This window comes from Marmota flaviventris, chromosome 4, assembly GCF_047511675.1.
Source record: "Marmota flaviventris isolate mMarFla1 chromosome 4, mMarFla1.hap1, whole genome shotgun sequence".
Lineage (NCBI taxonomy): Eukaryota > Metazoa > Chordata > Mammalia > Rodentia > Sciuridae > Marmota > Marmota flaviventris.
In genome coordinates, this window is record NC_092501.1 from 33,373,873 (window position 1) to 33,400,578 (window position 26,706).

The 26,706-nt window shown below is 39.9% G+C and overlaps 1 protein-coding gene across 4 annotated transcripts in view; it reads right to left on the bottom strand.

The window, feature by feature from the left end:
• Lgi1 (leucine rich glioma inactivated 1) overlaps positions 1 to 26,706 on the bottom strand; it is a 32,862-nt gene that overhangs the window by 2,497 nt on the left and 3,659 nt on the right. For 3 of the 4 annotated variants that reach the window (XM_027939974.2, XM_027939973.2, XM_027939976.2), the window contains 4 exons: positions 13,349 to 13,420; positions 13,173 to 13,244; positions 2,935 to 3,006; positions 141 to 310 (listed from right to left, as the gene is read on the bottom strand). In XM_027939974.2, the coding sequence (XP_027795775.1) occupies positions 141 to 310; positions 2,935 to 3,006; positions 13,173 to 13,244; positions 13,349 to 13,420 (386 nt within the window). The remainder of the gene's footprint in view (positions 1 to 140; positions 311 to 2,934; positions 3,007 to 13,172; positions 13,245 to 13,348; positions 13,421 to 26,706) is intronic. The other variant, XM_027939975.2, reaches the window with a different exon arrangement.

The following is a 26,706-nucleotide window of genomic DNA, read 5'->3' on the forward strand; positions in this document are numbered from 1 at the left end:
AAGCACATGAAGTTTTAATGGCTCATAGTTTAAATTGCTCAAGTGGTTTTTTTAAGATGTAAAAATATGAGTTCTTGTACATTAAAAAACCACAGCGCTTATTTTAATTTTATGATGCAAAATAATTTTGCATATATTACCTGTAATGATGCAATCAAAATCTTTGGAGGAGAGGCTATTGATTTTGCGTTTCTTGTATTCTGGGGGGCCTTCGCAGTAGATGTCTTCCACAGTTGCATTGGTGTGGCCGAGCCATTCCACCAGCCACTTCAGTTTACAGTCACAGTTAAATGAATTCCCTCTCAGGTCCCTGAAAGACAAACCTCTGCTACTTTTGCAGTACAAAGGCCCTACTTGGCATGACATATGCCCCATGATCTGCCTTGAACTTGCCTGACCATTCAATTTGGGCTCAGAGAATGACCACAGAGCAGCCTTAAAGGCCACCCCAGTCAATGGAACCTCATCACTTGCTCTCTTTTGGATTTAAAGGTAGCTTAGACTACAGCAGTGCTGTCAATAGAAATAGTATATGAACCACACACGTAGCTTAATTTTTTAAGAGCCGCACTTAAAAAAGTAAAAAGAAACAGGTATAATCAATTTTAATAGTATGTTTTATTTAATCCAATACATTGAAAAATATTATCATTCAGGCATGCAGTCAATATAAATATTATTGAGATATCCTGCAGTCTTGTTTATACTAAATCTTTGGAAGGCCACTGTGTATTTTATGCTTATAGTATATCTCAATTCAGATGCTAAATTCTCATTAGAAACGTGTGATCTGTATTTAGATTTTATAAAATTTGCAGTTGAAAAAATAGTTTCACATACTCAAGTGTTCCAAATGTACTTAAAAGTCTTCCTAATACTGGAACTGAGAAATAGTTTTTACACTTTTTTTTCCCCCAGTTTTGGGAATCAAACCCAGAATTTTGTGCTGAGTAAGCACTACACCACTGAGCTATGTCCCTGGCCAACAGTCTTTAAATTTAAACTTGAAAAAATTAAGGGACTTGGAGTGGAGTACCTCAGTGGTAGAGGAATTACTTAGCATATTCAAAGCCCTGGCTTTAATCTCCACACCAAAAAAAAAAAAAAGAAGTAAAATTTTTAAATTCAGTTCTTCAATTACTCTAGCAGCACATTTTAAGTGCTCAGTAACACAAGTGTCTAGCAGACACCATATTGGACAGCACAGGTCTAGAGGATAAAACGTAGGACAGAATTAAATTGAGTAAGCTGTCTGCTTTTCTTCTTTCTCATAGACATAATTAATCCTGATCCTATTCCATAGTCTATAAATTCAGTTTTAATAGGAAATGACTGTGCCACAGCTGAGTTAATGCAGACATACAATAGCTCATGCCTGTAATCACTTAAATTTCCACATGTGACCCTAATTAACCAAGGTCTTTGTTTATTTGTACTGCTTCTGTTCAGGAATTCCATTTCCTTTTTTGATCACATAGAATTTCAAGATAGGTGCTGTCTACTCTTCATGCAACATAAATAAATAAAGGCTTCATGCCAAGCATTTTAAAAATGCTTTTTAGGGGATACATTCAAGAAACCAAGAAATTCACTAAAAGGTAGGTTGGCATGGATCCTTGGATTTCTAAGATAATTCTTGATTTGGACGTATCAGACTAGGTCCAAAAGACCAAACACATTATGGAATTCCCTAGAGAGACTAAGACAATTTCAAGTGTTAGAGTAACACAAGGATGGTACAGAGGACCCCGCCCCCCAAACATGAGCTACATCTCAATTCTGCCAGGGAGCATCATCCAACTTTCAAGACCTTCCCAGAACCGACCTCATATCTTCAAGAGCATTTTGACCCAGAATAATGAGTGTCAACCCTTCTGACCTATTGTAAACCAGAGCAGATAACTGATCTGTCCAGCACGTTCTTGGAAGTGACTTGATTCTGTCCCTCTCTTGGAAATAAACCATCATTCAGGAATTAGGGTAATGGTGTGGAGGAGGGGCTGGGGCCTACTGCAAGGAACAAAGAAAGTTTTTCATGAGCTTCCTGACCTGAAGTTAAATACTGGGCTTAGAAGAAAATATTTCACTCAGATTTTTTTTGTTATTGAAGAAAAGTTGTTTTGAATATATATTCTATGGCAAAGTACCTGAACAGTAAAAAATCGTTTATTTTCACATATCCTTTCATTTGTCCCTATATTTTTATCTTATGACATTTAAATACCCTGCTAATGTTATGGAAGGCACTTAATGAAACTAAATTGCTTTTGAGAGGGTTAGGCATATAGTACTCGCTTTGCTTACAGCAAAATATACAAATTCCTTGCAAAGATCTTTCACTCTGAGGCTTAAAAGTCAAAGTTTGAAAGCTCTTTTGTTTGAAAAGGGGTCAAAAATAATTAAGTTCATTCCCTTCCTGGGGCTTAAGCCAAATTCCTGGGGATTAAGCCTAGAGTTGTTGTTCTGTCTAATGAGAGAAAAGGCAAATGTTCCTCCCTTCCCCCATTTCCTGCTCCATTTCTCTGTTGACTGACCAACCCATGGGTGTAACCTTTCATCTTACTCTGTCAGTTTCCCAGACTCCTTTATGTTTTTTCTTTGCAGCTGCATTTCCTGGATCTCATAAGAAAAAAACAAAAGGGATCTTGAAATTTCTATCTGGGTCTCTTCTTCCCACCCACTCGAAGACATTTATCAGTACTCTTCTTAGAAAGACACATGCTGTCAAAGTAATGCCTGGGTACTGTGGATTCAGAATTGCCAATAGTAAATACCTTAGAAGATTCATTTGCTAGTCTATATAAGTTTAAAATTAAAATCTTATAATTTTCATTTAATTTCAAAGCCAGTTAAAAATTTTAGTAACCAATATCTGGTTTCCTTTTAATTACTCCAAATGAATTGATTAATCATTGACTTCTTAGGTCCTCTTACACATTTGTTAAAGAATCCAGGCCTTTGAAAATATCTTTTGGGAGTGTCTGAAGATTGTTGTTTGCAAGGCTCCTGGAAAAAAAAAAAAGAGTGATATAAACTGTAGTGATACATAAATGCATTTAATGATACAGCTTGGTTATAAATCATGTCTACCACTAAATTACTTCAGTACTTTTTTTTTTCTTTTTCCTTCTAGGGCATCCCTCAGATCCCTGCTGTTGTATTTTCAATTGCTGACCACCCACTCAGTATTTAGGTAACATTTTGTGTTGCTTCAAGGCAACAACAACAAGGAATTAACAACAGGGCACCACTCATTGCATCCAGAGCAGAGCAGGAGATTCACACCCTCAGATGCTTGGTCTAGGAGATATATCTCAACTGATGGTTCCCTAAACTGGCGATGGTGACCATCTCCAATGCCCTCTCTCCTCTCGCTCAGGCTTTTTCTTCTTTTCTCCTCCTCATGACTTGCTCCACAGCTCAGCAGAGCCTCCAATCAACAGTACCAACAACTCTGTCTCTTGGCCAGTACATCCTTTCTTTTCTCTAGAGTATGTCTTCTTTTTCTGTGTTTTAAAAAAAACCTTTTAGTCTCATACATTCTATCTCAGAAAAAAAATTTTTTTTTTCTCACAAATACCCATCCAACCATCTTCTTTAATTATTTTGGTGGGTGCTTGCCCTATCATGGGAATTGTTTTCCCTTTCTCGTTATTCTTCCCTGGATCACTACAATGATTCTAATCAAGGTTAATGAAGAGGTAGGAGTCCCAATAGTATCAAAGAGAGAGAAATGTGTACATATTCCCAAAATGCAGACATAATAAAGTGCTGCTGTTGTATGATCATCAAAGGGCACCAGGTACTGGAATTTTGCATTTTTAGTCAGGACATGTTATATTTTTTTCTATTTTTCCCCTCACAAGCAAAATAAAAGAGTCTGTGCTGTTGGTCTCCAAAGCCCTTGACAAAACTCTCAACTTTCTTTTAAAAACACTTACTTTAATGAAAAACTGACACATCTAGCTGCTTTTAAAGGAGGGAAGGGGAGGGATCATGGGGGTAAGAAAGGTGTTGGAATGAGATGGACATCGTTACCCTAGGTACCCATATGAGTGCACGTGTGTAACTCTACATCGTGTACAACCAGAAAAATGAAAAGTTGTGCTTCATTTGTGTACAATAAATCGAAATGCATTCTGCTATCATGTATAACTAATTAGAACAAATGAAATTTTTTTTTTAAAAAAAAAGGAGATAGGATGCGCCGGCTGGGGTTATGGCTCAGCGGTAGAGCGCTTGCCTCGCAGGTGCAAGGCTCTCAGCACCACATAAAAATGAATAAATAAATAAAATAAAATTATTTTAAAAAGTAGAACGTGTGTTTAAAAAAAAGGAGATAGGATGCACCTTCATGTCTAGATTTGATGAATGGCTGGCCTGAGAAGGATATCAATAAAGAAACAGAAATAAGAGGAATTAAAGACCCAGGAATGAAAAGGAGGTTTCCCCAGTGCCTAAGGCCTGGGAATTGAAGTCAGCTGGCTTATGGAACTCTCAGGGAGGCCCCAGTGACATCAGGTCACATTTGGATAGATGGAAAGCAGGCAGAGGGACTTGGGTAGAGAATGACTTAGGGAAGCAATACCAAGTGTTGGAATTATTCTGCAAAAAAAAAAAAAAAACTAATTACCAGGGCCCTGAAATAAAGCAACCTTCTAGTGCAAGCTGACTGGGGGGGTTGAAGGATGCCTCCAACATATGGAAGGGGATCAGCAGAATCTGCAAAGGTAAGATGAGAAATACAAAATGGCCCTAGAGAGAAGGAACTCTATCTTAGCTATAGTCAGTTCAGAGTGCTTACAGTTCCTGAGCGAGGAGAAATTGGAAATATTATCCACCCAGTGCCTACGTGGGAAAAGTGATTTGTTCTAGTATTGTCTATAGCAGCAAAGAATTGGAAATAACTTAGGTGTCCACTAATGAGAGATTGTGTAATAAATAATGGTTCATACTTAATGTGGAATATTTTGTAGACTTTTTTAAAAAATGAGGTAGAACTCTATGATTTAACATGAAGTGGTGCCTAGGTAAAAAGAGATAGGGAGAAGATTATGTAGAGTGCAATCCCCTGGAGGAGAGAAGATACACATCTGTAGATACATGAAGCTCTGCATCTTTATATATAAAAAACTGTTAAATGAGGTCGCACAACAAAGTGGGTTTACTGGAATCATTCACTTTGCTATGGTAACTATCTGGGCTGTGAGAAGTTTTACTAGAAAGCACGTATTATTATTTTATCATCAAAAGAAATAAAGAATGAGGTTGACTTTTTAGAAAGACCCTATTGCTCTGTGTGTGTGTGTTCTGTCCAGTGAGGATTCAGTCCTTCTAAATCAATCATTCAGCTGCATTCATCAGGTTCCAAAACTTTGCAGCTATCCTGGGAATAACCGTGATGGTCAGCATTGGGGGCCTGAGTGGTCAGATCATGCAAATGTTTTTCACGAGACCTCCTGCAGGATGAAACTGGCTTGTTTCTTCCAAAATTCCCACACATTTCAGGCCCTCTCTGTCTCTGGGGAGGTTTGGGACTACTGTCAACTCAGGCTCACAGTCACTGTTATGAATTCCCTGCACTGGGTCAAACCAGCAGTCTGGGAGGCCAGGAGCCTCCCAAATCCATCATGAGCATGGAGGGCTTTGGGAAGATTCTCCACAGGAAGAGATGCTAAGGGCCAGAGTTACCAGGAAGCAAAAGGCTTCAGGAAGGCTGCTCAGCGTTACCAAAAGGGTGATAAGAAGGAGACCTGGAGCCTGCTAGTTGCTCCAATGGCTAGAGATAGTGACACAGCACTTTGAGGTTAAGATTAGGATTACTTTAGTTTTGGTATTTGGATGATTCGATTCTTCAAATTCCAACTCTGCCTTGAGTTTTGCCACCATAAAGCAAAATATCTGGAATGAATTTTCTTAGTTTCCTCCTCCTACTCCTCTACTTCCAGCCTCACAGAGCAAAACAATATTATTATTCCCTTTCCTCAATAGAAGCTCTGTGTGAAGTCCGTGCTCTATCTTTGGTAAACTGCTTGTGGTTGTTCTCTTCTCCATCACTTCGTGTGGTGAAGTGCAGTGAAGCTGCCAGCTTTGTCAGGGATGCAACTTGAACTTCATTGCTCTGGGGTCGTGTGCACTTAACCCACTTAATTTAGTAGAGAGAAGTCTGTGCCTTGGTCCGTCCTCTCTTTTACTAGCACATGCATGTGCCACATATACACATATATCTACTACTACATGTGCACACACATAATCATAATTATTATTTCTCTACTTCAAGAAAATCTGAAGGGGCTGGGGATGTGGCTCAAGCGGTAGCATGCTTGCCTGGCAGGTGCGGAGCGCTGGGTTCGATCCTCGGCATCACATAAAAATAAAATAAAGATGTTGTGTCCACCGAAAAACTAAAAAATAAATATTAAAAATTCTCTCTCTCTCTCTCAAAAAAAAAGTTAAAAAAAAGAAAATTTGAAAATACAAAAATTATTTTTCTTTTTTAAAGGAAAAAATGACAATCATCCTGGTAGAAGTCACCACTATTAAGATTTGGTCACATCTTCTTCCAGTCATTAATACAGAGCCAATCAAGAGAAAGTGGTTTTGGAGAGCCATGTCACTGTTCCTGGTCCCCAGGTCTCTCATCCTTCTCTCTTCTCAAGATGTGATGGCACAGCTGGGTGTGGGGGCCCATGCCTGTAATTCTAGCAGCTCAGGAGGCTGAGGTAAGAGGATCACAAGTTCAAAGCCAGCCTCAGAAATGGTGAGATGCTAAGCAATCAGTGAGACCCTGTCTTTTAAAAAAAAATACAAAATAGGGCTAGGGAAGTGGCTCAGTGGTTGAGTGCCCCTGAGTTCAATCTCTGGTACTCCCCTTCTAAAAAAAGAAGAAAGAAGAAAGAAGAAGGAAGAAGAAGGAAGAAGAAGGAAGAAGAAGGAAGAAGAAGGAAGAAGAAGGAAGAAGAAGAAGAAGAAGAAGAAGAAGAAGAAGAAGAAGAAGAAGAAGAAGAAGAAGAAGGAGAAAAAGATGTGGTACCCATGAGGGAGGTGTAAATATAAGAATTCCTCATTGTTAGGAGTAAGAGAAGAGAAATGAGAAGGATGAAGGAGGAAAGGTCAAGGTGTCTGAGAGGTCATGGTATGGCTGAAGGAAAGCCAGGCTGCTGCTGGGCCCAAGACAACCCCTCATGTATCAGACTTGCCCTAGGGCTCCCTGAATCAGCCATAGGAAACATGGGAATGGCGTGGGTCAGGAAGGGGAGATCTGGGTTTGAGCTTTTGGGTGTTTCCTTTTCCATAAAGCGAATGATCACTTGGTCAGAATGATCTCTATGTTCTATTCTTGTCCTTAAATCATGCCTTTATAACTTTCACTGTGAGAGGCTATGGCTTCATGTTTAGTAATCATATGACACCAGGAAATCCTTTAGGAGCCAATACAGTTGATGACGGGTTTCTCTGGGAGTAAAGAGCGCACTGGAATATCCAACAGGGACAGGGTAGAGCTGATTGAAGGCAAGGGCAGAAAGAGGTTTGAGGAAATGTTTTATTACTGTGAATTCCTTCTAGGAGGATTCTGCCACAGTACTGGAAGAATGCTTTTTCTTTCCACTATATCCCCAGTGCCTAGCACAGTGCCTGGCACAAAGTAGGCCCTCAGTAGATACTTTTGAACTGAATGAAAAAATAAGGCAGACTGGAGTGGATGAGAGGAAGGGCACCAATCTCGTTAAAGAGCAGCAGGTGCTTCTCTCAGGCCCCTGTGCCAAGAGACCGCATTAGGGAGAAAGTGCGTAGCCCTGTCAATCAACCTGGCAGATCACCTCATCATGTGAACCTGCTCTCACAGAGTGCCCTGCTTCTCCTCAGCCTCACTGTGGTGATAATTCACAGCCATATGGAGGCTCTTGAAATATCCTTTAAACACCCAGGAAAACTGGGTGTGGTGGCATATGTCTGTAGTGTCAGCAATTGGGAAGACTGAGACAGGAGGATACAAGTTTGAAGCCAGCCTCATCAACTTTGCGAGACCCTGAGTTACTTACTGAGACCCTGTCTCAAAAAAATCAATACATAAAAAAGGACTGGGGATATAGATCAGTGCTACAGTATCCCTGCATTCACTCCCCAGTACCCAAAATAAATAAATAAAAGTAAAAATTAAATTACACACCCAGGGTATCGCCCAATGGAATATCTAGTTGCCTTGAAACTCCGGAGTGGAGTCAAGCATTTTCCAACACAGCCAGCCAGCCACTCCTTTCCAGCAGTTCTGACAAAGCAGAACACCATTCCACTTTGGTGTTTGCTGGTTTACCTGAGAAAACCTCTGATGATGACTATGGAACCTACTGGAAAGTCTTCTCTCCAAGGCAGACCACACTGGCTCAGACAGCACGTTTGTTTCAGTGCCATGGGGCTGTGCTGCTAAGAAAGCAACGCCCACAGCCATCTGGGGTGCTCCCAGCCCCCCTGCAATGCGGATTCTCAGCTTGGGTTTGTGTCTCACTGAACCTGCAGCACTTCAAGTGCAGTTATTTTAACTTCACAGGAAATGTTTAAAGGGGATAAGTACACTGCGGCACTTGAAATCCTGATGTAGGACTAATAGAGGTTAGATGGTGAATTTGAGTTTCTTCCTGTACAATGGTGCTTACTGCACACCAGGCTCTTCTCTAGGCATTTTGTAGATATTAACTCATTTAATCTCAAAACAACCCTAGGAGCCTGATGCTCCTGTGTACCTTGTTATCCCTCACCTTCATTTTAACAGATTATGATCACCTTTCCTTTTACACATCAGCAATCTGAGGCACAATAAGGCTAAATTACCTGGGCAAGGTCTCCTAGGCTTTGAACCCAGGCAGTCTGGTGACTGAGAATCCTCTGACAGCCACTACCTCTTTATACATGCACGTCAATGTGAAAGCTAAAATGAAGACATCCTGCCTACCTAACAGGGGATACACAGGCCTCCTGAGTTTTGGGACTGTTACCTATGGTCTTTGCAACCACAGAGGTGAGCAATAGTTGCTACCCCACAACATGGAAAGATTGAGGGCAATTTTCCCTCAAATATTATGCATTCATGCAAACACTCCTGGCTCCACGGGGCCTTAGTCACAGTGACACTTATGTGGTACCCAAGGGGAAAAAGCTCGGTAAGTATAATGGAAATCAATAATAATGTTTAGAGATTTTGTCATCATTGGCCATAAACTAGTTTTTATTGATTTTTTTCCCTGATAAAAAAAATGTAATACATAGTCATCAGAAAAACTAATTCAAACATTAAACTATTAAAACATTAAAATTAAATATGCTGCTATGGTTTGTCCCAGAACTCATGAAGGAGTTTAATTCTCAAAATCATAGACTGTTGGTATTAAGAAGATGGAAACTTAATCAGACAATGGTGTTTGGAGACAGGGCCTTTAGGTGAGGTCATTAGGGTGAAGCCCCCATGATTGATTCCTGGTGGCTTTATAGGAAGAGAGACAGATACCAGACACAGACATGCATGCTCCCAGTGTCTTGCCATGTGATGCCATGTGCTACCTCAGGACTCTGCCAGCAAGAAGGCCAACACCAGAACTAAGCCAATGCCAGTACCACACAGTTGAACCTTCCAAAACTGAGTTAAACAAATCTCTTTTCCTTACAAAGTTAGCCTTCTTCAGGTAATTCACTATAGTAATGAAAAACTGACTAATACACAAACATGGTATTAGGACAGTGATTCACAATAAAGGAATTGAGAGAGGGTCCTAGGATTTCATACATTTTATAGGGACTTTATAGAAAACTCAAGGGCAGGTCTCTTATCTTCAGGTTTGATTTTTTTTCTGTCATATTCATTCCTCAAATCATACCCCATGGAAGGATCCAGTGAGTTCAATGAGAACTTTCTGGTACTGCTCTACCTGAAGTGGTAGAGATATCTCAAGATATCTTGCTGAAGACCTTGGGAAATTTCTGGCTTTGGTGCTCCTATCTGGGAAGTAGCTTCAACTGAACACATTCCCCCATGTTCACATTCACTGGGGGAGGGTAGTGTTACTGTCTCATTAGGTCATCAGGAGACTGCAACAATTCAAGAATATGAAATAGCTTTGCAAACTCTTTGCAGCAGGTTCAGGTCGGAGGGCAAGGTGTTAAATCCTTGCTGTTTGAATATTTGCCTTTCAGTGGGGAAGACTTGGCCAAAAGTAGAGAAAAGTGTATTTTTGAGGCCTAAAATCTTAAAAAGGAAGTTAAAGGCTCAAGCCAGATTTATTTATAAGCAGTTAAATAGTGGAAAGTGAACTTGCAGGCAGAGGGACATTTGGAATTCAAATGCTACCTACTCATCTCTCCTTAAAAGGAAGAAAGGAAGGAAGAAAATATACCTTGAAGAACAATATAATAATAATAAGAAGAAGAAAGCTTGGAGACAAAGGCATTTGTTGAGAAAATATTTGTTTTGTCTAATTTCTCTTGCTAGAATGAGCTCCTCTAGGGTGGGACTGGATCTTGTTTTTCTTTGTGGCTCATACCTCTTGTAAAGTATAAGTCACATCCTAAAAACTGTTTAGAACTAACCATATGGCACTCTATTCTTCTAGATCCTGACAGTGTAATACTGGAAATGGCATGAGTCAACCTCCTACATGTTAGATAAAGACCTGAGGGTCATCCTGGTTCAGTCAAGCATTCCCCCCTAACCTGTTACCACACCTCCTTCCCACCTGCAGCACTAGCTTAGATCAAGACTTCCATTTCACTTGTATTCACATGACCCTTGAGATTCATGCGCCTTTCTTGGGAGGCTGCCCCCTTGGTGTTCCCTTGAGCTTAAAAGTTCCTAGATAGTAAATTCACTGCTCTTTTTTTCTTTTTTTTTTGGTACTGGGGGTTGAATCCAGGGGTATTAGGTTCAATCCTCACTAACTTAGCTGCTTAGTGGTACTAAATTATATCCCCTTTTTATTTTTTATTTTGAGACAGGGTCTCAATAAGTCGCCCAGGCTGGCCTTGAACTTGTGATCCTCCTGCCTCAGTGTACAGAGTAGCTGGGATTACAGGCATGAGCCACTATGCCCAGCCAATTTCCCTTATAGTTTCTATACCATCATAAAAGCGTTTTGATCATCACCCAAATATAAATTTTCACCTCGTCTGATAGATACAATAGCTTCTGGTCAAGCAAAATGTGTATCCAATATGGTGTTATACAGACTTTTCTCCTTCTTCCCTCCTCTTCTTTCCTTCTTGGTGAGGGAGGGAGAATATTTTCTCTGTTCCAAGTGAAGGTCTAGGTCTTTAGGCTGAAGAGGAGATGCACCTGGGCAAACTCATCTCAGGTTGCTAGAGAGGTCACTGGGTTTATTTCTCTCCTGCAGCGCCCCTACTCCCATGTTGACCATGGGCATGGGCTGTGTTGAATAGTATTTATGTGAATCAAGTGGATCTCAATTTGAAGTCATGAATTTCCATTTCTCCTTCCACAAATTTGTTTTTTATTTATTTTTGTCTGAAAATGAAGTTTGGAAAAGTTGAACTCTGATACAATTGCATAACATTCATTCTGTTTCCCAGCCATTTTTGCATCGTATCATTGACATGAACAGCAGCATTACAGAGGCTGTTTTTATTGTTATCACTATATATGGACATGATTTTATAAAATAAATCTGGCTGGGCACAGTGGCGCACGCCTGTAATTCCAGCTCCTCAGGAGACCAAGGCTGGAGGATCACGAGTTTGAGACCTGCCTTGGTAACTGAACAAGACCCTGTCTCAAAACAAAAAAAATAATAAGGGCCAGGGATGGAGCTCAGAGGCAGAGTGCCCTTGAGTTCAATTCTAGGTACCAATAAACAAAAAACTAACAAAATCTGGCCATCAATACTCTCTTGCTGCAAACCAAACTGCAGGAAAGAATGGCTCCTGGTACCAAGAAGACCACACAGACAAACTAGAAAGCAGAGGCAAAGAGCAGGCATTTTTATCTGCTTTGTTCTTGCTACCCCCAGGGCCTAGAACAGAAGTGGAATTGAGGTGCTATGAGGGAACAGGTTAAGGATGACAGGATGACATTTACACATGTATCTCTTGCATCTTTACCTAAAACTGATAAGACACATACTGGAATGACTTGAGAATCAGTCATGGAAAGGATGAATAGCCAGGGCAATTCAACTGTTGAGTTAATGTTCTTATAACTGTACAACTAAACCGTCCACTAGTCATATACACCCTTCAAGACTCAGTTCCTTCATCTCTAAATGGAGATTATTATGCTTATTTGGCAGGATTATCGACCGGGCTCAGTGAAAAATGTTGTAAAGCATATTAACTGACACAATAAATGTTAATGCCTTTTCCTCCTATGCTCTACTAGTTTCCTTAAAAATATGTCTGTGTGTGTCTGTGTGCGTGTGTGCGTGTATGTGTGCGCACATGTGTAGAAGTGCACAAGTGTAGAAGATGGAAGAAGCTAGAAGAAACAAGTTGTATAATTTGTTGTTCAGTGTTTCACAACCTCCCCACTCTGTCATTTTAGGCCAATAATTCTTGGCTCGGGGGACTGTCCTTTGCACTGTAGATTGTTTAGGACCAACCCTGCCCTCTATCCATCAGATTTCAATTACATCCCCTACTCGTGACCAGCAAGCATATCTCTAGATGTTGCTAAATGTTCCCTGGAAGAAAAAATTGCTCCCTATTAAGAATGACTGCTCTAGACCTATGGAATAACTACTTCATATGTAAACAAGTTGCTCAGGTACTCTGTAGACATTGCCTATGGCTATATTAGGTTTAAATGAATATAAAGTCAGAGCTTATGCAGAAAAAGAAAAATAGCCAATATCAAATTAAAGTACATAGTCAACCCATAATTATTCATGAAGTGAGTAATGATGTAGATAATAATAAAGTTATTTTAGTCATGTAATTTCTCTGCATTAGACCACTTTTCTAATTATGGTCGATTTAGGCTAGAAATATTAACAGTAATCAATTTCCTGAACACTTGCTGACAGATGACAGAGAGATGGCAAGTGTGCATAGAGGGAGATCATTTGGGTTCTTAAATTTTCATGGACGCTCATAAAGTGGGTGCTTTAACCACAAGGGATTGACTGCAATGTCCATCAGCAAGCTTAAAAAGTAACAGCAACATTCATACTTACAGGTGAATTAAAGATTTTAGTCCCCGGAAGGTATGTCTTGAAATAGACTTGATGTTGTTGTTTTCTATGAATCTGCAATAGGTTACAAAATTTTTGGTCAGATAGCTACGGGAACTTGAGAGTTCTTGTCCTGCATCATCATGTGAGAGAACATTTTTTTTTTTTTTTTTACTTACAAATACTCTAGATGTGGAAGACCAATAAAAGCATCATCACTGATCACATCAAAGGAGTTCGATGTGAATAGCCTGCCCAGAAAAAGCACACAATGAAAAGAGTTTAACTGACAGATTGTCAATCTTTGCTGCTTTTATCTCCCAGAGAGAAATGAGTGGTGTTTGTACACAGAGAAACATCTAGATGTTTGTCTTCTACAGTTTTATTTATGCGGATAACCTTCACAGCTTTTCTTACTCTTAATTGTCTCCTCATCAAATGCTCATGGAAGGGGTGCTTTGTGTCCCACTCCTCACAACGACGACTGTCACTTGCCCTGGGTAACATATTGAGATACAAGCAGAGCAGGTATGACAACAGATGCAGCCAAGTCAACATTTTGCACATTTCCATCACAAAGACACTGAAAATCTTTTGCACTTGCTCTGTAAACCTTTGGAACTCTCTGATGGCTCAAAACAATGGTGGTTTGGTGTTTTAATCATAGGAAACTTAGAAAAATTAATGTCTATACTCAGCGATGCTGTGATATCTCATGGCAGCCAGGCCACTGACACTGAATTGATGAACAGCCTTATTTGAAAATAGGACAGGCTGAAAGTGGGAGAAGGGAGGCTTAGAAAAGTTAGACCATTTTATGATTAAATAGTTGGAAGAAACAATTTCACTTGAATGAATTTATTTGCAATTTTAAAATCCATGGGGATCTGGTTTGGAAATCACTGATGAAGAAGGACTTCAGTCCACTGACCCCACCCCTGAAGAACTTTTTTGGAAAGTTTGCTTTCAGTTTTCTGAACAAAGGGCTTTTAAGAGGTATGTTTTGGCCAAATAATAGGATTGTGCATTGCACAACATAACAATAATACAATGTATAATCATTACGCTGTTAGTAAACCTGGTGATATTTACTTTTGGATATTTAGGGATTAAAAATAAGTGTCACTAATTCATTAAGTGACTTCAACTCTGAGTTTGTTAACCAAAGGGGTTCGAATTAAGAGAGCTCACTTTCTGAACATTCATGAGTAATTTATCTAGGCATTAAATTATCTAAGCATCTAGCATTGCTTCAAAATAATCAGAGGAAAAGGACAGCAGGAAGTTAGAAATGAACTGGGCACATGTTTATCATTTTTGAAGCTGAAAGGTGGTCCATGGCATTTACTGCTCCCTCTGCTTCTATATGAACTTGAAATTTTCCATAAAGATGGGAAACAAAATGAAATGCTCACTTGCATTTCTTCCTAAACTGTCAATCCTGGGGTGGTGTTGGATTCTCTTCTAATCCCTTCTTCTGATGTCACAACTTTTATGCTCAAATAATTTGCTAGGTTCTGAAAAGTAAATATGAATCAATTGGATGTATATTGCAGCCTACAGTTATCAAACAAATCTGAAGGTTTAGTACCCATCACTACTTTGGTAATTGTCTCTTCTCAATTTATGGTTCTGAAAAACAACATGACTGATGTTCAGCCTTGCTCCAAAGTGAGCTAACATCTCAAGGCTTTCACAGCCTCCAGGTCTTTGTTGTGTCCCATATAAACAGCACCAGAGATGTGGACAATGGAACAAAGCAGAAGGAGGTCTAGGGAAGTGCCTTCCACACTCAGGGGTCTGCAAAGGGCCGGCCGTGTGGTTGACCAAAGATTTCATCATCGCCTGCCCCAAGTTGCCAGAATAAACAGCTTTCATCGCTCCTTTCCCCTTATGTTAAATTGGGTGAAAGACAGTGGGAAAGGATGTTAGTGGGCATAACTTGCCCACACATGTCAGTGAAATAAAAGAGAGGATTTCCACTAGAATTTTTGTCTGCTTGTTCACTGCTTGTCCCTGGCACCTGTGATAGTGCCTGCCCATGGCAGATACTGAACAAATATTTGTGGAACAAAGAGGATTTCACTTTACATTAAATTCCGATCATTACTAGATTACTAGATTGAATGTTCTTTAGAGCGGGGACTTACCCTTATTTATTTTTGTGTCCCTAGCTCGGAGCACAGTTCCTGGTTGAAAAAATGTTTGTTGATCTAGATTTCAAACTAAAACCTCTGGCTTAAACTACAACTTTTTGCTAAAAAAAAAAGGAAAGAAGCCAGAAGACAAAGAAGTTCATTGTTCATGATTGCAATTACATATAGAACAAAAACTAAAAAATTAAATTATGCTGGTAGAAGTCAAGACAGTGATTAAACTTGGAGGCCAGTTGTAACTGGAAGATCATCATTGGTGTCTTTGGGATAATGATAATGTTTCTTGATCTGGGTACTGGTTACAAATCATTGAGAAGTACACTTGTGATATATATATATATATATATATATATATATATATATATATATATATATATATATATATGCTTTTCTTTATGCAGATTATACTTTAATTAAAAAAATTCCTTGTAAAAGCTAAAAACAATCCCTCTGCTAAGATGAGAATCATAGTTCTTTAATTCTAAATTCAATGGTAGTTTCTATGGATAAGGATGTGTAAAATTATATAGGCATTCCAAATATAATTGAGTAAGCTATCCATTTTATTATCCTACACATACTTGAAAAGACTCATAATGTCATGTTCTATAAAGAGGATAAAATGCTAATCCTTAATTTTTTAATGGATTCCAGGAAATATGTTTGATTATGATTTGTAATTGAGACAGCTATGTTCAAGCATTGTAGTTCCTATTGAGTCCCACCTAGTACCTATCCCAGTCCCACCCCACATTCACATACAGCAGACCTGGGGCAGACCCAGGTGGCTGTATTCTTTATGATACAACCCCCATCCCTTCCAATGGATCAATAGGGCAAGAGAGCTCAGCTCTTCCACCTGAGTAGCCAATCCCTAGGTCAGGCGGTATCTCATGGCCCGCAGTGAGTTGAGCTAAGATGGTACCTTTCTTGGAGATGTGGAATAGCAAGCTAAAAATGGAGCCAACCTGCAGAGAAGCTGGAGGAGAAAGGATGCCTTAGGGCTCAGTTGGATCCACAGCAGGGAAGAGGTGCGGTCCAGGAACACTTCAAAGTGATCAGATGTGGAGGAGACCTCACAAAGGGAAATGTGTTGGTGGCAGGGAGATGCCTAGAACTGGATCAGATCCTAAGCCAGAGTTTCTTGTTCTCTGTTGCACTTGAAATCACCTGGAGAGCTTTAAAAATACTGGACACCTGATTCCCAGTTGCAAGGACTCTGGTTAAATTCTGCACCTGGAGTGTGGCCCAGGCTATTTAAAAGCTCCCCAGGTGACATATACAGCCAGGGTGCATATGGTAAGCTTTCCAGGTCACTTAAATACCTCCCCCGCTTTGCCTGTGGTGGCAGAGGAGGTAGGCTCCTTGCAGCAGTCTGACTGCAGCCGTTGCTGTGGGACATGGAGATGCTGCGGGTTTTCTTATTCCCTAACCACACAGAGCAAGAGTCTGCAATAACGCAGGTCTGATGGATTAACTATGTTCACAACAGCAGAGTCACAGAGGGGCTTGTAGGGACCAATGCATACTCTGAATGACCTTGTTCCCTAAGCAGAGATCAGAGATCTGGACCCAATAGATTTATCAAGAGACCTCCCATGTTTATGCAGAGATCAAGTAGAATTTGTCCTCTGCCTTGGTCCCATGGGAACATGTCAAGTCTCTGTCACTTCCTCCTCTGGGAAGAAGCCAGGCATTTCCCCCTAGGGTGGAGGTAGACAGGGATGTGCTGTGACCTATCTGAATCTTCCGGCAAGGGCTATGCACTTTTAAATTCAGTAAAGAAAAGGGGCCGTGGGAGAATTGGGGAGGATTTTTGTGTTCTGCAGCCATGTATGTTTCCTCATCAGGAGGGAAATTTAGAAAGACCGTATATATCAACTATCGATGCCAGGCTGGCACTAGCTCATCTTTAAATGATGGTTAGTGCCACCCAATAGCCTACATTTCATAGCCTCCTCCCTGGATGATCTCACTTGGGCTTTGGAACAATTCTGAAAGTGGCAGAGCCAGTGTTGGTATCTATTTGACAGGAGGCCACTACTAAGGGCTTTGCCAAGGTCAAGTGGCCCCAGGCCCCTAGTTCAGTACCCTCTTCACATAATGGGTGGCCTTTCAGCATAGGGCCCAGGTCACATAATGACATAATGTCTCCATGTGGTGAACAGCCACAACACTGTTCAGCTCATATAAATTCAAGACATGCAATTAAATAATTATTCCTTTTTGAAAGAAATTAATCAATATGAGTAGTCCCAAAGTCACATGGAAGTCCCAAGTCACATCATATCAATCTGTATTTTGTAAGTAAAATATTTAAAAACCTTGAATGCTGGTCGTGGAAGTTCTGGAAAATACAGAAAGGCTTAAATAGTAAAATAAAGAGTATCATTATCAACTACCCACAGGCACTTATACGCATATACATAAGACAGATAAAGTACATACATGGGGATATTTATAGAGGGTTTTTTTTGTGTGTGTGATACTGGGGATGGAACTCAGGGGCTCATGCCTGTTAAGCAAGTGCTCTTTTACTAAGCTATGTCCCCTGTCCAAGTTGAGATAATTTTTAAAATATTATTTTGTGTCCTTTACATTTGCTAATTTTATCATTGAATAATGTCTCAATAATGGAGTTTTAACAGATATAGCTTTAGTAATTTTGGATTTTAATACATCATGATTTAACTTTCTTATTGCTGATTCCAGCCTTCACTATCATAAACACTACCATAATCATCCTCATATAAAAATACTTTTCCTATCTCTATTTCCTTAGGATAAACCCAAGATAGATTCTAAAAGTAACACAATTGGATTAGAGATGTTTTTAAGTCTTCAGTTCTTTATTGCTAACTTTATCAAATTACATGCCCAGGGGCTATGGCTGTGGTTCAGTGGCAGACCGCTTGCCTAGCATGCCTGAGGCACTGGGTTTATCCTCAGCACCACATAACAATAAACAAATAAAATAAAGGCATTCTGTCCATCTACAGCTACACAAAAAAATTTTTTTTTAAATTACATGCCCAACTCTTGAGTATGGAAATGCCTATCTGATCACATTCTCACCAACATTTAGTATTATCATTTTTTTTTTCCAGTTCTGGGGATGGAAGGAACCCAGGATCTCATACATGCTAGGCAAGTACTCTAGTACTAAGCTATTTCACAGTCCTAGAATAATATTTTTAAAATTTCCTATTGTGTATATTTTAAAAAAAAACTTTGTTAATTTTATCATTCATATTACATTGTGAACAGAGGATGCAACTTGTAAAACGTCTGTTAACCCCAACTCCAGTTACTCCTTCCAGCGTCTATATCCCATGTCCTGTGGGGGTGGCTCTCCTCTCTTCATCAATAACAACATCTCAGCAACAAGCCCATAAGGGTATTAGGGGTTCCTGGTTAGATGAAAGCCAGGACCAGAAGAATCTATTTTAAAAGGAAGAGAAAAGCAGGCAGCATGGTTTGCGAGGAGTTCGGAGGAAGTCTGGAGTCAGCAGCAGAGATGTGAATGAGGGAGCAGAGGGTCTAAGGAGGATCTGGCTATAGGGCTCAAGGCCAAGGCTTTCCCAGGGGCAGCTGAGAGGCCAAAGACAGGGTCCACAAGAGCACAGGGAATGGGCAGGCCCAAGTGTCAGTGCCAAGCCTAATATGGGCCCGTGAAGTGGTTTCTTGGCCTGGCTTCTCACCTCTTATGGTCTCGAGCTTGCCACTTCTCCTCCTTGTATTGTAAAATGAAGGGGAGAAACTAGATGATTTTGAATTCCCTTTCATTCCAAAGACATGTGATTCTGGGCTTAGAGCATTGCCGGCTTCATTCATGGAAGAGCAGGCATGGCGTTTCCCGACGGGTCAAAGAGTCTGCTCTGCAGATGGCTGAGTGGTGAGGAGAGTGTGATCCCTGCTGAGAAAAATCTCCCATTGTCTCAAACCAGGCTGCTCATCCAGCCCTGTGCCAGGTTCTCTGGCTCTAATACGACTCCTTCGGACCCTCTCCATTCACCTGTAACATCTTGACTAGCATCAGAATTGTCATTGGCCTATGAAAAGCCTGCGCCCCATCTTCCACTAGAGCAGGTTCTCCTGGCTATGGAGGGGAGATGATTCAGGGGACTCTCCCTTAATCCCTCAACCCCCACTCCACGAAAACTACTCTGGACGAAGACGAGAATAGTAAACAGTCAACATCTTGTCATTTGCAGACTGCATTGATTGGATGTGGAATAGAGAACTGACCATTGAAGCTTGTAGCTGCTACTTATTTTATGTGAACACATTAAGCAGGTGAATCTATTCTATTGGGGATTAAAATGGAAATTATAATTACAAAAAGACTTCCTGGAGGATTCTACGAAGTCTGCATGATAATGTATATGAGTATGTCTCCAGTGCTTCTGTGAAGACAAGCAAAGAACACAGATGTAAAACGTCAGCCCTGGGAGAGCCGTTAGAGCTAGCAAAAGATCTTAGTCGTATCACTAAGGAAACTGAGGCCCAGTGACGTCATCATTTGATCAAGAAGACTTTGATGTGCATTATCTAGGGTATTTGGCTGCCGTGGGTAGTGTGTATAAACATGAATGTGCACAAACACTAGTGTGCACACACCCAGATCCATGGGTGTGGGTATATGTATGTGTATATATAAGTGAAAGAGCACAAAATTCACAGGTTACAGTTGTGGGAGGATATGGGGCACACCTGGAGGAGCTGGCTCACTTGTTTAGCACTGGCCTTGCTTAAATGATTCAGACACCCTGGTTGTTACTAATATTCTCCTTTATCCAAAAGAATGGGCCTGGTTGAAAGATAATTAATAATAGCTGATGATTCACTTTAGTTAAATGCACATATTCTGAGTGCATGTAGCATGTGAGTAATTTACATTTGAATATTTTTAAATATGCTCTTAAGATAGGAAAGCATTGAAATGGGAAGCATCATACAAGGACATTATTTGACAGTTATTTTTGACTCTTATCCTTGACAAACATTTTCAGTATAATTTGGCTGATCCTTAAGCAGACTGCCACCACTTCAATCTGGATTGATTGGAATTAACCTTAATTTGGCTCTACATAAATCTTCAGAGAGATGTAGTTTAAATTCTATTTTCACAGAAGAGTAAACAGAAGGCCAGCAGAGGTTAGGTGACTTGACCAAGGTCACTTCTTTTGTCAGTGGTGGGCCATGATTAGAATTTACAGGATTATCTATGGTATGGACCCACCTCTTGGTTTTATAGAACAGTACTTATTCTCAAGACAGTCAAAACTCTTTCTTTCTAGGAGTTGGTACAACTTTCCAACACTCACATTCCCCATATCTTTACAAAAATCACCCTCTCTCTCTGGTCCTGAGACATCAAGTAGAAGGGACTTATATTTTATCTAAAGCCTGTTCTGTGCCAGGCCTCGTCTTTAGCAGCTTGACATCTCATTTTATTCCTCAAAGGAACACTATAATGTAGGTTTTATAATCTTTACTTAAAACATAAAGAAAACCAAGGCGAGACACGTAATTTCAAGTTTGTAAGTGGCAGGGCTGGATCCTAGGTTCAGACATGGTTTTCTCACCAGGACTAGTTAGTAGCCATGAGTGAAGCCACGATCCTCATTGTAGTCCCCTCAGCTCTGACCACTACCTGTTGCAAATCCAGAAAAGCCTTGCCCAATATTTCCCAGAACATGGCCCTGGAATACAAGATATTTAAGGGGTGAAAGATTCACATGCAGAAAAAACGGTGGATACATTTAGGAAGAATATGTTAAAGAAATGAATCGGGATTCTTAGGTATGCAAGTCTTCTGTGTCTTTGAGTAAATTGAGATTTTCACGAGGTAATTAAATATGCAGGTTCCCAATCTTATTGATAACGGGACCCTTTAATCATTGTGCTGTACACTAACAAACATTCCATGGATCATACCCAGGGAAATAATGGGTTACCACTTCCAAAGGAAGCTTCCTTCAGATAAAGAGTCTACATTTAAGCTTGGAAGATTCTTCCTTTGGAATGAGCTGTAAATGATCATAAACTTCCTCCAAAAGATGGAGTATCTACTGAGAGTTCCCTGTGAAAGAAGTGTGTGCCAAGGAACTTAAAAAGGTGGTGGTGAGGCCCAACTTCCAGATATCACATCAATGAATCCACATTAACAAAACGCTTCAAGTTGCTCCTTATATGGAGACAGGTGGTTTAATGTCTGCATCAGGATGGGATTCTTTCTACCTGCCTGTGCTTGGCTATCTAGCCTCTCTAGGTCAACGTTGAGTATAAATAATTAAGATAATAAATAAAATGAACATCACATTATCTATTTCCAGAGTATCTTCCATAAAACCAATAATCTATGGAAGGGAAGAAAAGTGGAATAATTTTACATAATTACAGAGATTGTTCTATGCCAAAGCACGTTGTAAATAGCCGTGCAGGGACTGAAAGTGCAGCTTCCCTAATTAATTTGAGCACAGACCTCTATGCTTTCAGGACAACTGTTCTCCTGGACAAGTTTAGAGAACATTGATCTAAGGTGTAACTTTAAAATAAACAAGCTCTTTTTCTTTTGCTCTTTCCTTTTCTGTCTGTCTCTCTCTTTTTAAGCAAGGAGACCAGAGCTTACACATACAAATGAGAGCTGAAACCTAGGGAAACTAGATGTTCTAGCCAGAAACGCTGCCACTCTTTCAAAGGGCTTTTGAAACTTCTTTTCAGTCTTTGTCTCCAGGAATCAGGACACATTCCCCTGAATACCCTTGTTAATGGCAGAGGTTGACCCTTTGAGAGGGGATTTGATTTGGAGAACAAAACTATGCAAAGTCAAGCCCTCTGATTTGCATTCAGGAGGAAATAAACAGAAGTGGTTAGAAATGAGGACCATGGTTTCAACTCCATCTCTGCTACTTATTAGGGATGTGACATTGAGGAGGTAACGTAATCCTTTCGGGACTCAGTGCTTTATTTGTAAAATGGAATAATCATACACATCTCAAAAGATCATCATGATAATGAAATTTTAAAAATGAGATGCATAAAATACCTAGCAGTAGGCAATACAAAAGTGACCAGTACCTATAACCAAACTTTGCCTGGTCTGATTGCAAGGCTTATAAACTAGAAGCAGAGATGATACTCAAATAAGGGGCCCAGAAATCTTAGCCATGGAAGCACAGCTGGGGAGACTCTATGGTTCTTCACAAGGAATTCTCTCTAAGTCAAGGGTTGCTTGTATGTATACATTTTAGGTTGTAGTTTTTAGATATTTATTGCTTTTCAATTGTATTTATTCTGGCAAAAACCTGTCATCTTGCTACGTAAATGGGCCAAACCATCCCTTTCCAATCCTAGCCCAAAAAGACAGATACTGAAACATTGTTTTATCATTAGCAATCATAGAGTTCCTTTGGACTGTATAAAATTGGAAACTTCATTATTATAATAATACTTATTTTCTTTCTTTGAAGTACTAAGGACTGAGCCCATAGGTCCTCTACAACTGAGCCACAAACTTCGCCCTTTTTATTTTATTTTGCAACAAGATCTAAGTTGCTGAGGCTAGCCTCAAACCTGCAATCCTCCTGCCTCAGCCTCCTGAGTTGTTGGGATTACAGGTGTGCACCATCAGGCCCAGCTAACAATAACTTTTTTGTTTTGTTTTGTACCAGGGATTTAACCCAGGGACACTTAACCATTGAGCCACATCCTCATCCTTTTTTTTTTTTTTTTTGTATTTTATTTAGAGACAGGGTCTCACTGAGTTGCTGAAGCAGACTTTGAACTTGTGATTCTTCTGTCTCAGCCTCCCCAGTTGTTGGGATTATAGGCATGCACCACTGCATCCAGCCAGCTAACAATAATTTTATAACAGAATTTTATAACAGTCAATTCTGTGTTAGAGGCTCTTTCAATTACCAATCTAATTTAATAGTTTGCTAGAATTGATAAAATATTTTTGTCCATTTCTTTAACAAGGCCATTTTCTACATTATATTAAAGCAACCCTGTTTGTAGAATAAAATATAATGCAATAGAATTTTAAGATAGGAAGAGATCTTTAGATATAATTGAATGTGAATCTTCCCAAATGCCAACTGATGTTGTGTTTGGTCTTCATCCTGTTTGAAAATATGCTTCCAAATTTCTCCCTTCCCTTGAAAAGTAGGAAGATAATGGTCCTGTACGTAGGCACTACATTCTCCTCCTCAATAATCAGCTGGACCTAGGACATCATTTTGAGCTATGACGTATCTTCTTTGGTTTACCTCAATCACTCCTTATTGTCTCCTATCCAACTGCTTCCTTCTTTATCTAGGATTTGAGTTTGAGAACCATAATTTACTCTATCTATGGTATTTTATGGATATAAAACCCGAGGCCCCGGGTTATTTTGTGACCTACCCTATGTGCACAGCCCGTTGGTTGTCAAACTGGATTTTAGATCCACATCTCCTAACTTCTAGTTCATGCCTCTTTCCATCCTACCAGAGGACCACTCATCTGAAGACTGACCATTATTAATTATTTTAAACAAAATCTGACACATTTTACAAAATGTGGTGCCAGTTATTTTTTTCATGAGGAAGAAAGGAAAGGGTTACACTAAAAAGGCAGGCAGGGGGGTGGGGAACAGCTCAGGTTTCCTGTGAGTAGTATTAGAAGGAAAGATTTTTTTTAGCAGGTTCTGCTAGAGAACAGTGTGTAGAACCAAAAAACTTTAAAGCTGGGATTATAGGCAAACCCAGATTATATAGGCAGACACTAATCTGATGTTATGGAGCTCAAATTAAAGTGATTTTTCAGCTACTATAATAAACACTAATGTTTATTGAGTTTCAGGAACTGTGTCTTCATTTGATCCTGACTATAATTCTGTGTAATGGTACAATGATTATTCCCCATTTTGTACAGATATTAAAACTTAACTAAACTTGCCCCAAGACACACAACTAGTAAGCAGCAGAGCGGGGACTGGATCCCATATCTATCTGACCACAAAGCCCACGTGTTCTTCGCCACTTGCCACATTGCTAACCCCCCTGGGACAGCCATACTGGTGTCAAAAAGCCCCTACAGTTGCTCCATAGCCCATATTAGCCACAGCATCAACAACTGCTAAGCACCACTATTATCGCCAATCAACTGAATATCATTTTGAACACAGGGCATCAAATAAAGGCAAAATATAATGTACCGTTTTAGGAATCACCACCAGCTTGGAGCTGCAGGACCAGGGTGGGGAGTGACAGTGTGTCACTTCCTCACAAAGCCCAACACTGTACCTGCTGCACAGTAGAACCCCAAAGTGTGTTTGCTAAAGTGGGAAGCTCTGCCTTCATTTTGCTACAACTTGCAACTACACAGTAAATAAATACTTGTTTTAACTGAGTTGATGCAAATAAGTCAACAAGGAAGTTATCTTTGTGTTAATAAATTTGTTTCATCTTGAGGCTTAACTAATATTTCCTTTGGATGTCCCATTGGGCAAGATAAAAGGGAACATTCACCCCTTTTAGGAGAGAGGCTAGTTAGCCTCCAGAGCCAAACTTAGAACACAGGAGGCTAAAGGTGAAGTTGGGGTAGGTAAAAAGAGAATCGAGCAGTGGATCTCAGGAAAGACTGAGATGCTTTGCCTTTGAAGTTCTGGAACTCTCTGCTGAGGAAGTTTGAAGCCAGAAAATAACAGGCCTCCACCCTGTCAGTCCATGTGAAATCAGGTAGGAATATATAGGAAACCATGTCCAGGCTTATAATGTCTAGTTGTATCACTAGGCCACAACCTACTGAGGATCCTCCATGACAGACACAGGACAGAAGCAGGAATGGAATGGCATGAATGGCAGAGAGTACAGAGACCTCAGTGAAGTCTTCAGAATATGAAAAAAACAGGTCACAGAGTGAGATATTCAGTCTGATAAGAATGGATGGAGCTTGTGTATATGGCAGGTGGGGTTTAGTGTAGATGTTGGGAGTGATTAACTCTGGACAGATAGGATGGAGCTGAATGCTATTAACACCAACTCCTGTATTCAGACTCTCCCTGTTCCCAGGGAACCATTAAAGACTTCCAAGCACAAGAGCCATGAATGAATTAGAAGGTAATGCTAATGGAGATGACTGGGGTGGGAACCGAAAGCACAGGGGTGGTGTGGACATTGTGAATGCTGTATAGCGCCAGGGAAAAGAGGAGCAGGCAGATTCTCATGCTGTTCAGGAGGGGATTTGTTCAGTTGGAAGTGGATCATGAGGGAGAAGGGACTGGTAACTGTTAGTTTTTTTTTTTTTTTTGCCTGAATAATAGGGAGGATGAAACATTCTATCAGAGAAAACACAGCTAGTTCACACAGTTACATGAATTAGTTAATGAGTGGTGGCATATGCCTGTATCCCAGAGACATAGGAAGCTGAGGCAGGAGGATAGAAAGTTCAAGGTCAGCCTGGGTGATTTAGTAAGACCCTGTTTCAAAGATATAAAATAAAATTAAAAAGGGACTGGGGATGTGGCTCAATGATAGAGCACCCTTGGGTTCAATCTCAATACTTAAAAAAAAAAAAAAGTTGATCAATCTATGGATCACTGGGCAAAATGTAGACAAAACAGTCTTCATGACTGAAATTTTCTTTTGCAATCCACCGTTATGAGGACCTCAGCTGGGCACAAACCCAAATGTGCTCATCTATATATAAACCAGCTAATAATTCCTCTAATACCCTCATAGGTGTTAAGCTTGGCTTGAGTGGTCATTGAAGATTACCAAATTTTTCTTATACTTGCAATGCAAGAGGAATAGAAAAAGATAGTAGTTGCTATAAAGGTAAGAGAGGTCATGGATATTTTTCTCTAATCAAGGAATATTTTGAAGGATCCAATGATTAAAGCCTAATAAAGATGGACTTATTATTTCTCTTGTTCATGTTGTTTGATTTTCGATTTGTTATTAATTTTTAATTTCTTATGTATTCATTGTGGATTAATTTTCTAAAACAATACTATTTTCCCCTTAGAAAGATCAATTCTGTGTTTCAAACAAGACCAGAATTTCTTTCTGACAATATCCATATTGAATTCCTACAGATTTTTTTAAAAAAATGTGATAGTAAAACTAATCCTGGAATTCGCTTCATGCAAATAGAACCCTCTTAGGGGCTTCTGGGGCTTACTTCATTAAAATATGTTATAAACAAATGGCAACATGGCCACATTTTAGCTCATAAATTTGAATCTTACTTCTGACGTGAGCCTGCTTCACTGGGGATTTCAATCTGTAGTTGAGAAGGAACAGGGCTGTAATGTGTGAAAACACATTTCTCTAAATTGCATTCACTGAAAGTACCACTCTTTCTCTAAGAGCAAACTAGAATGCATAATCATT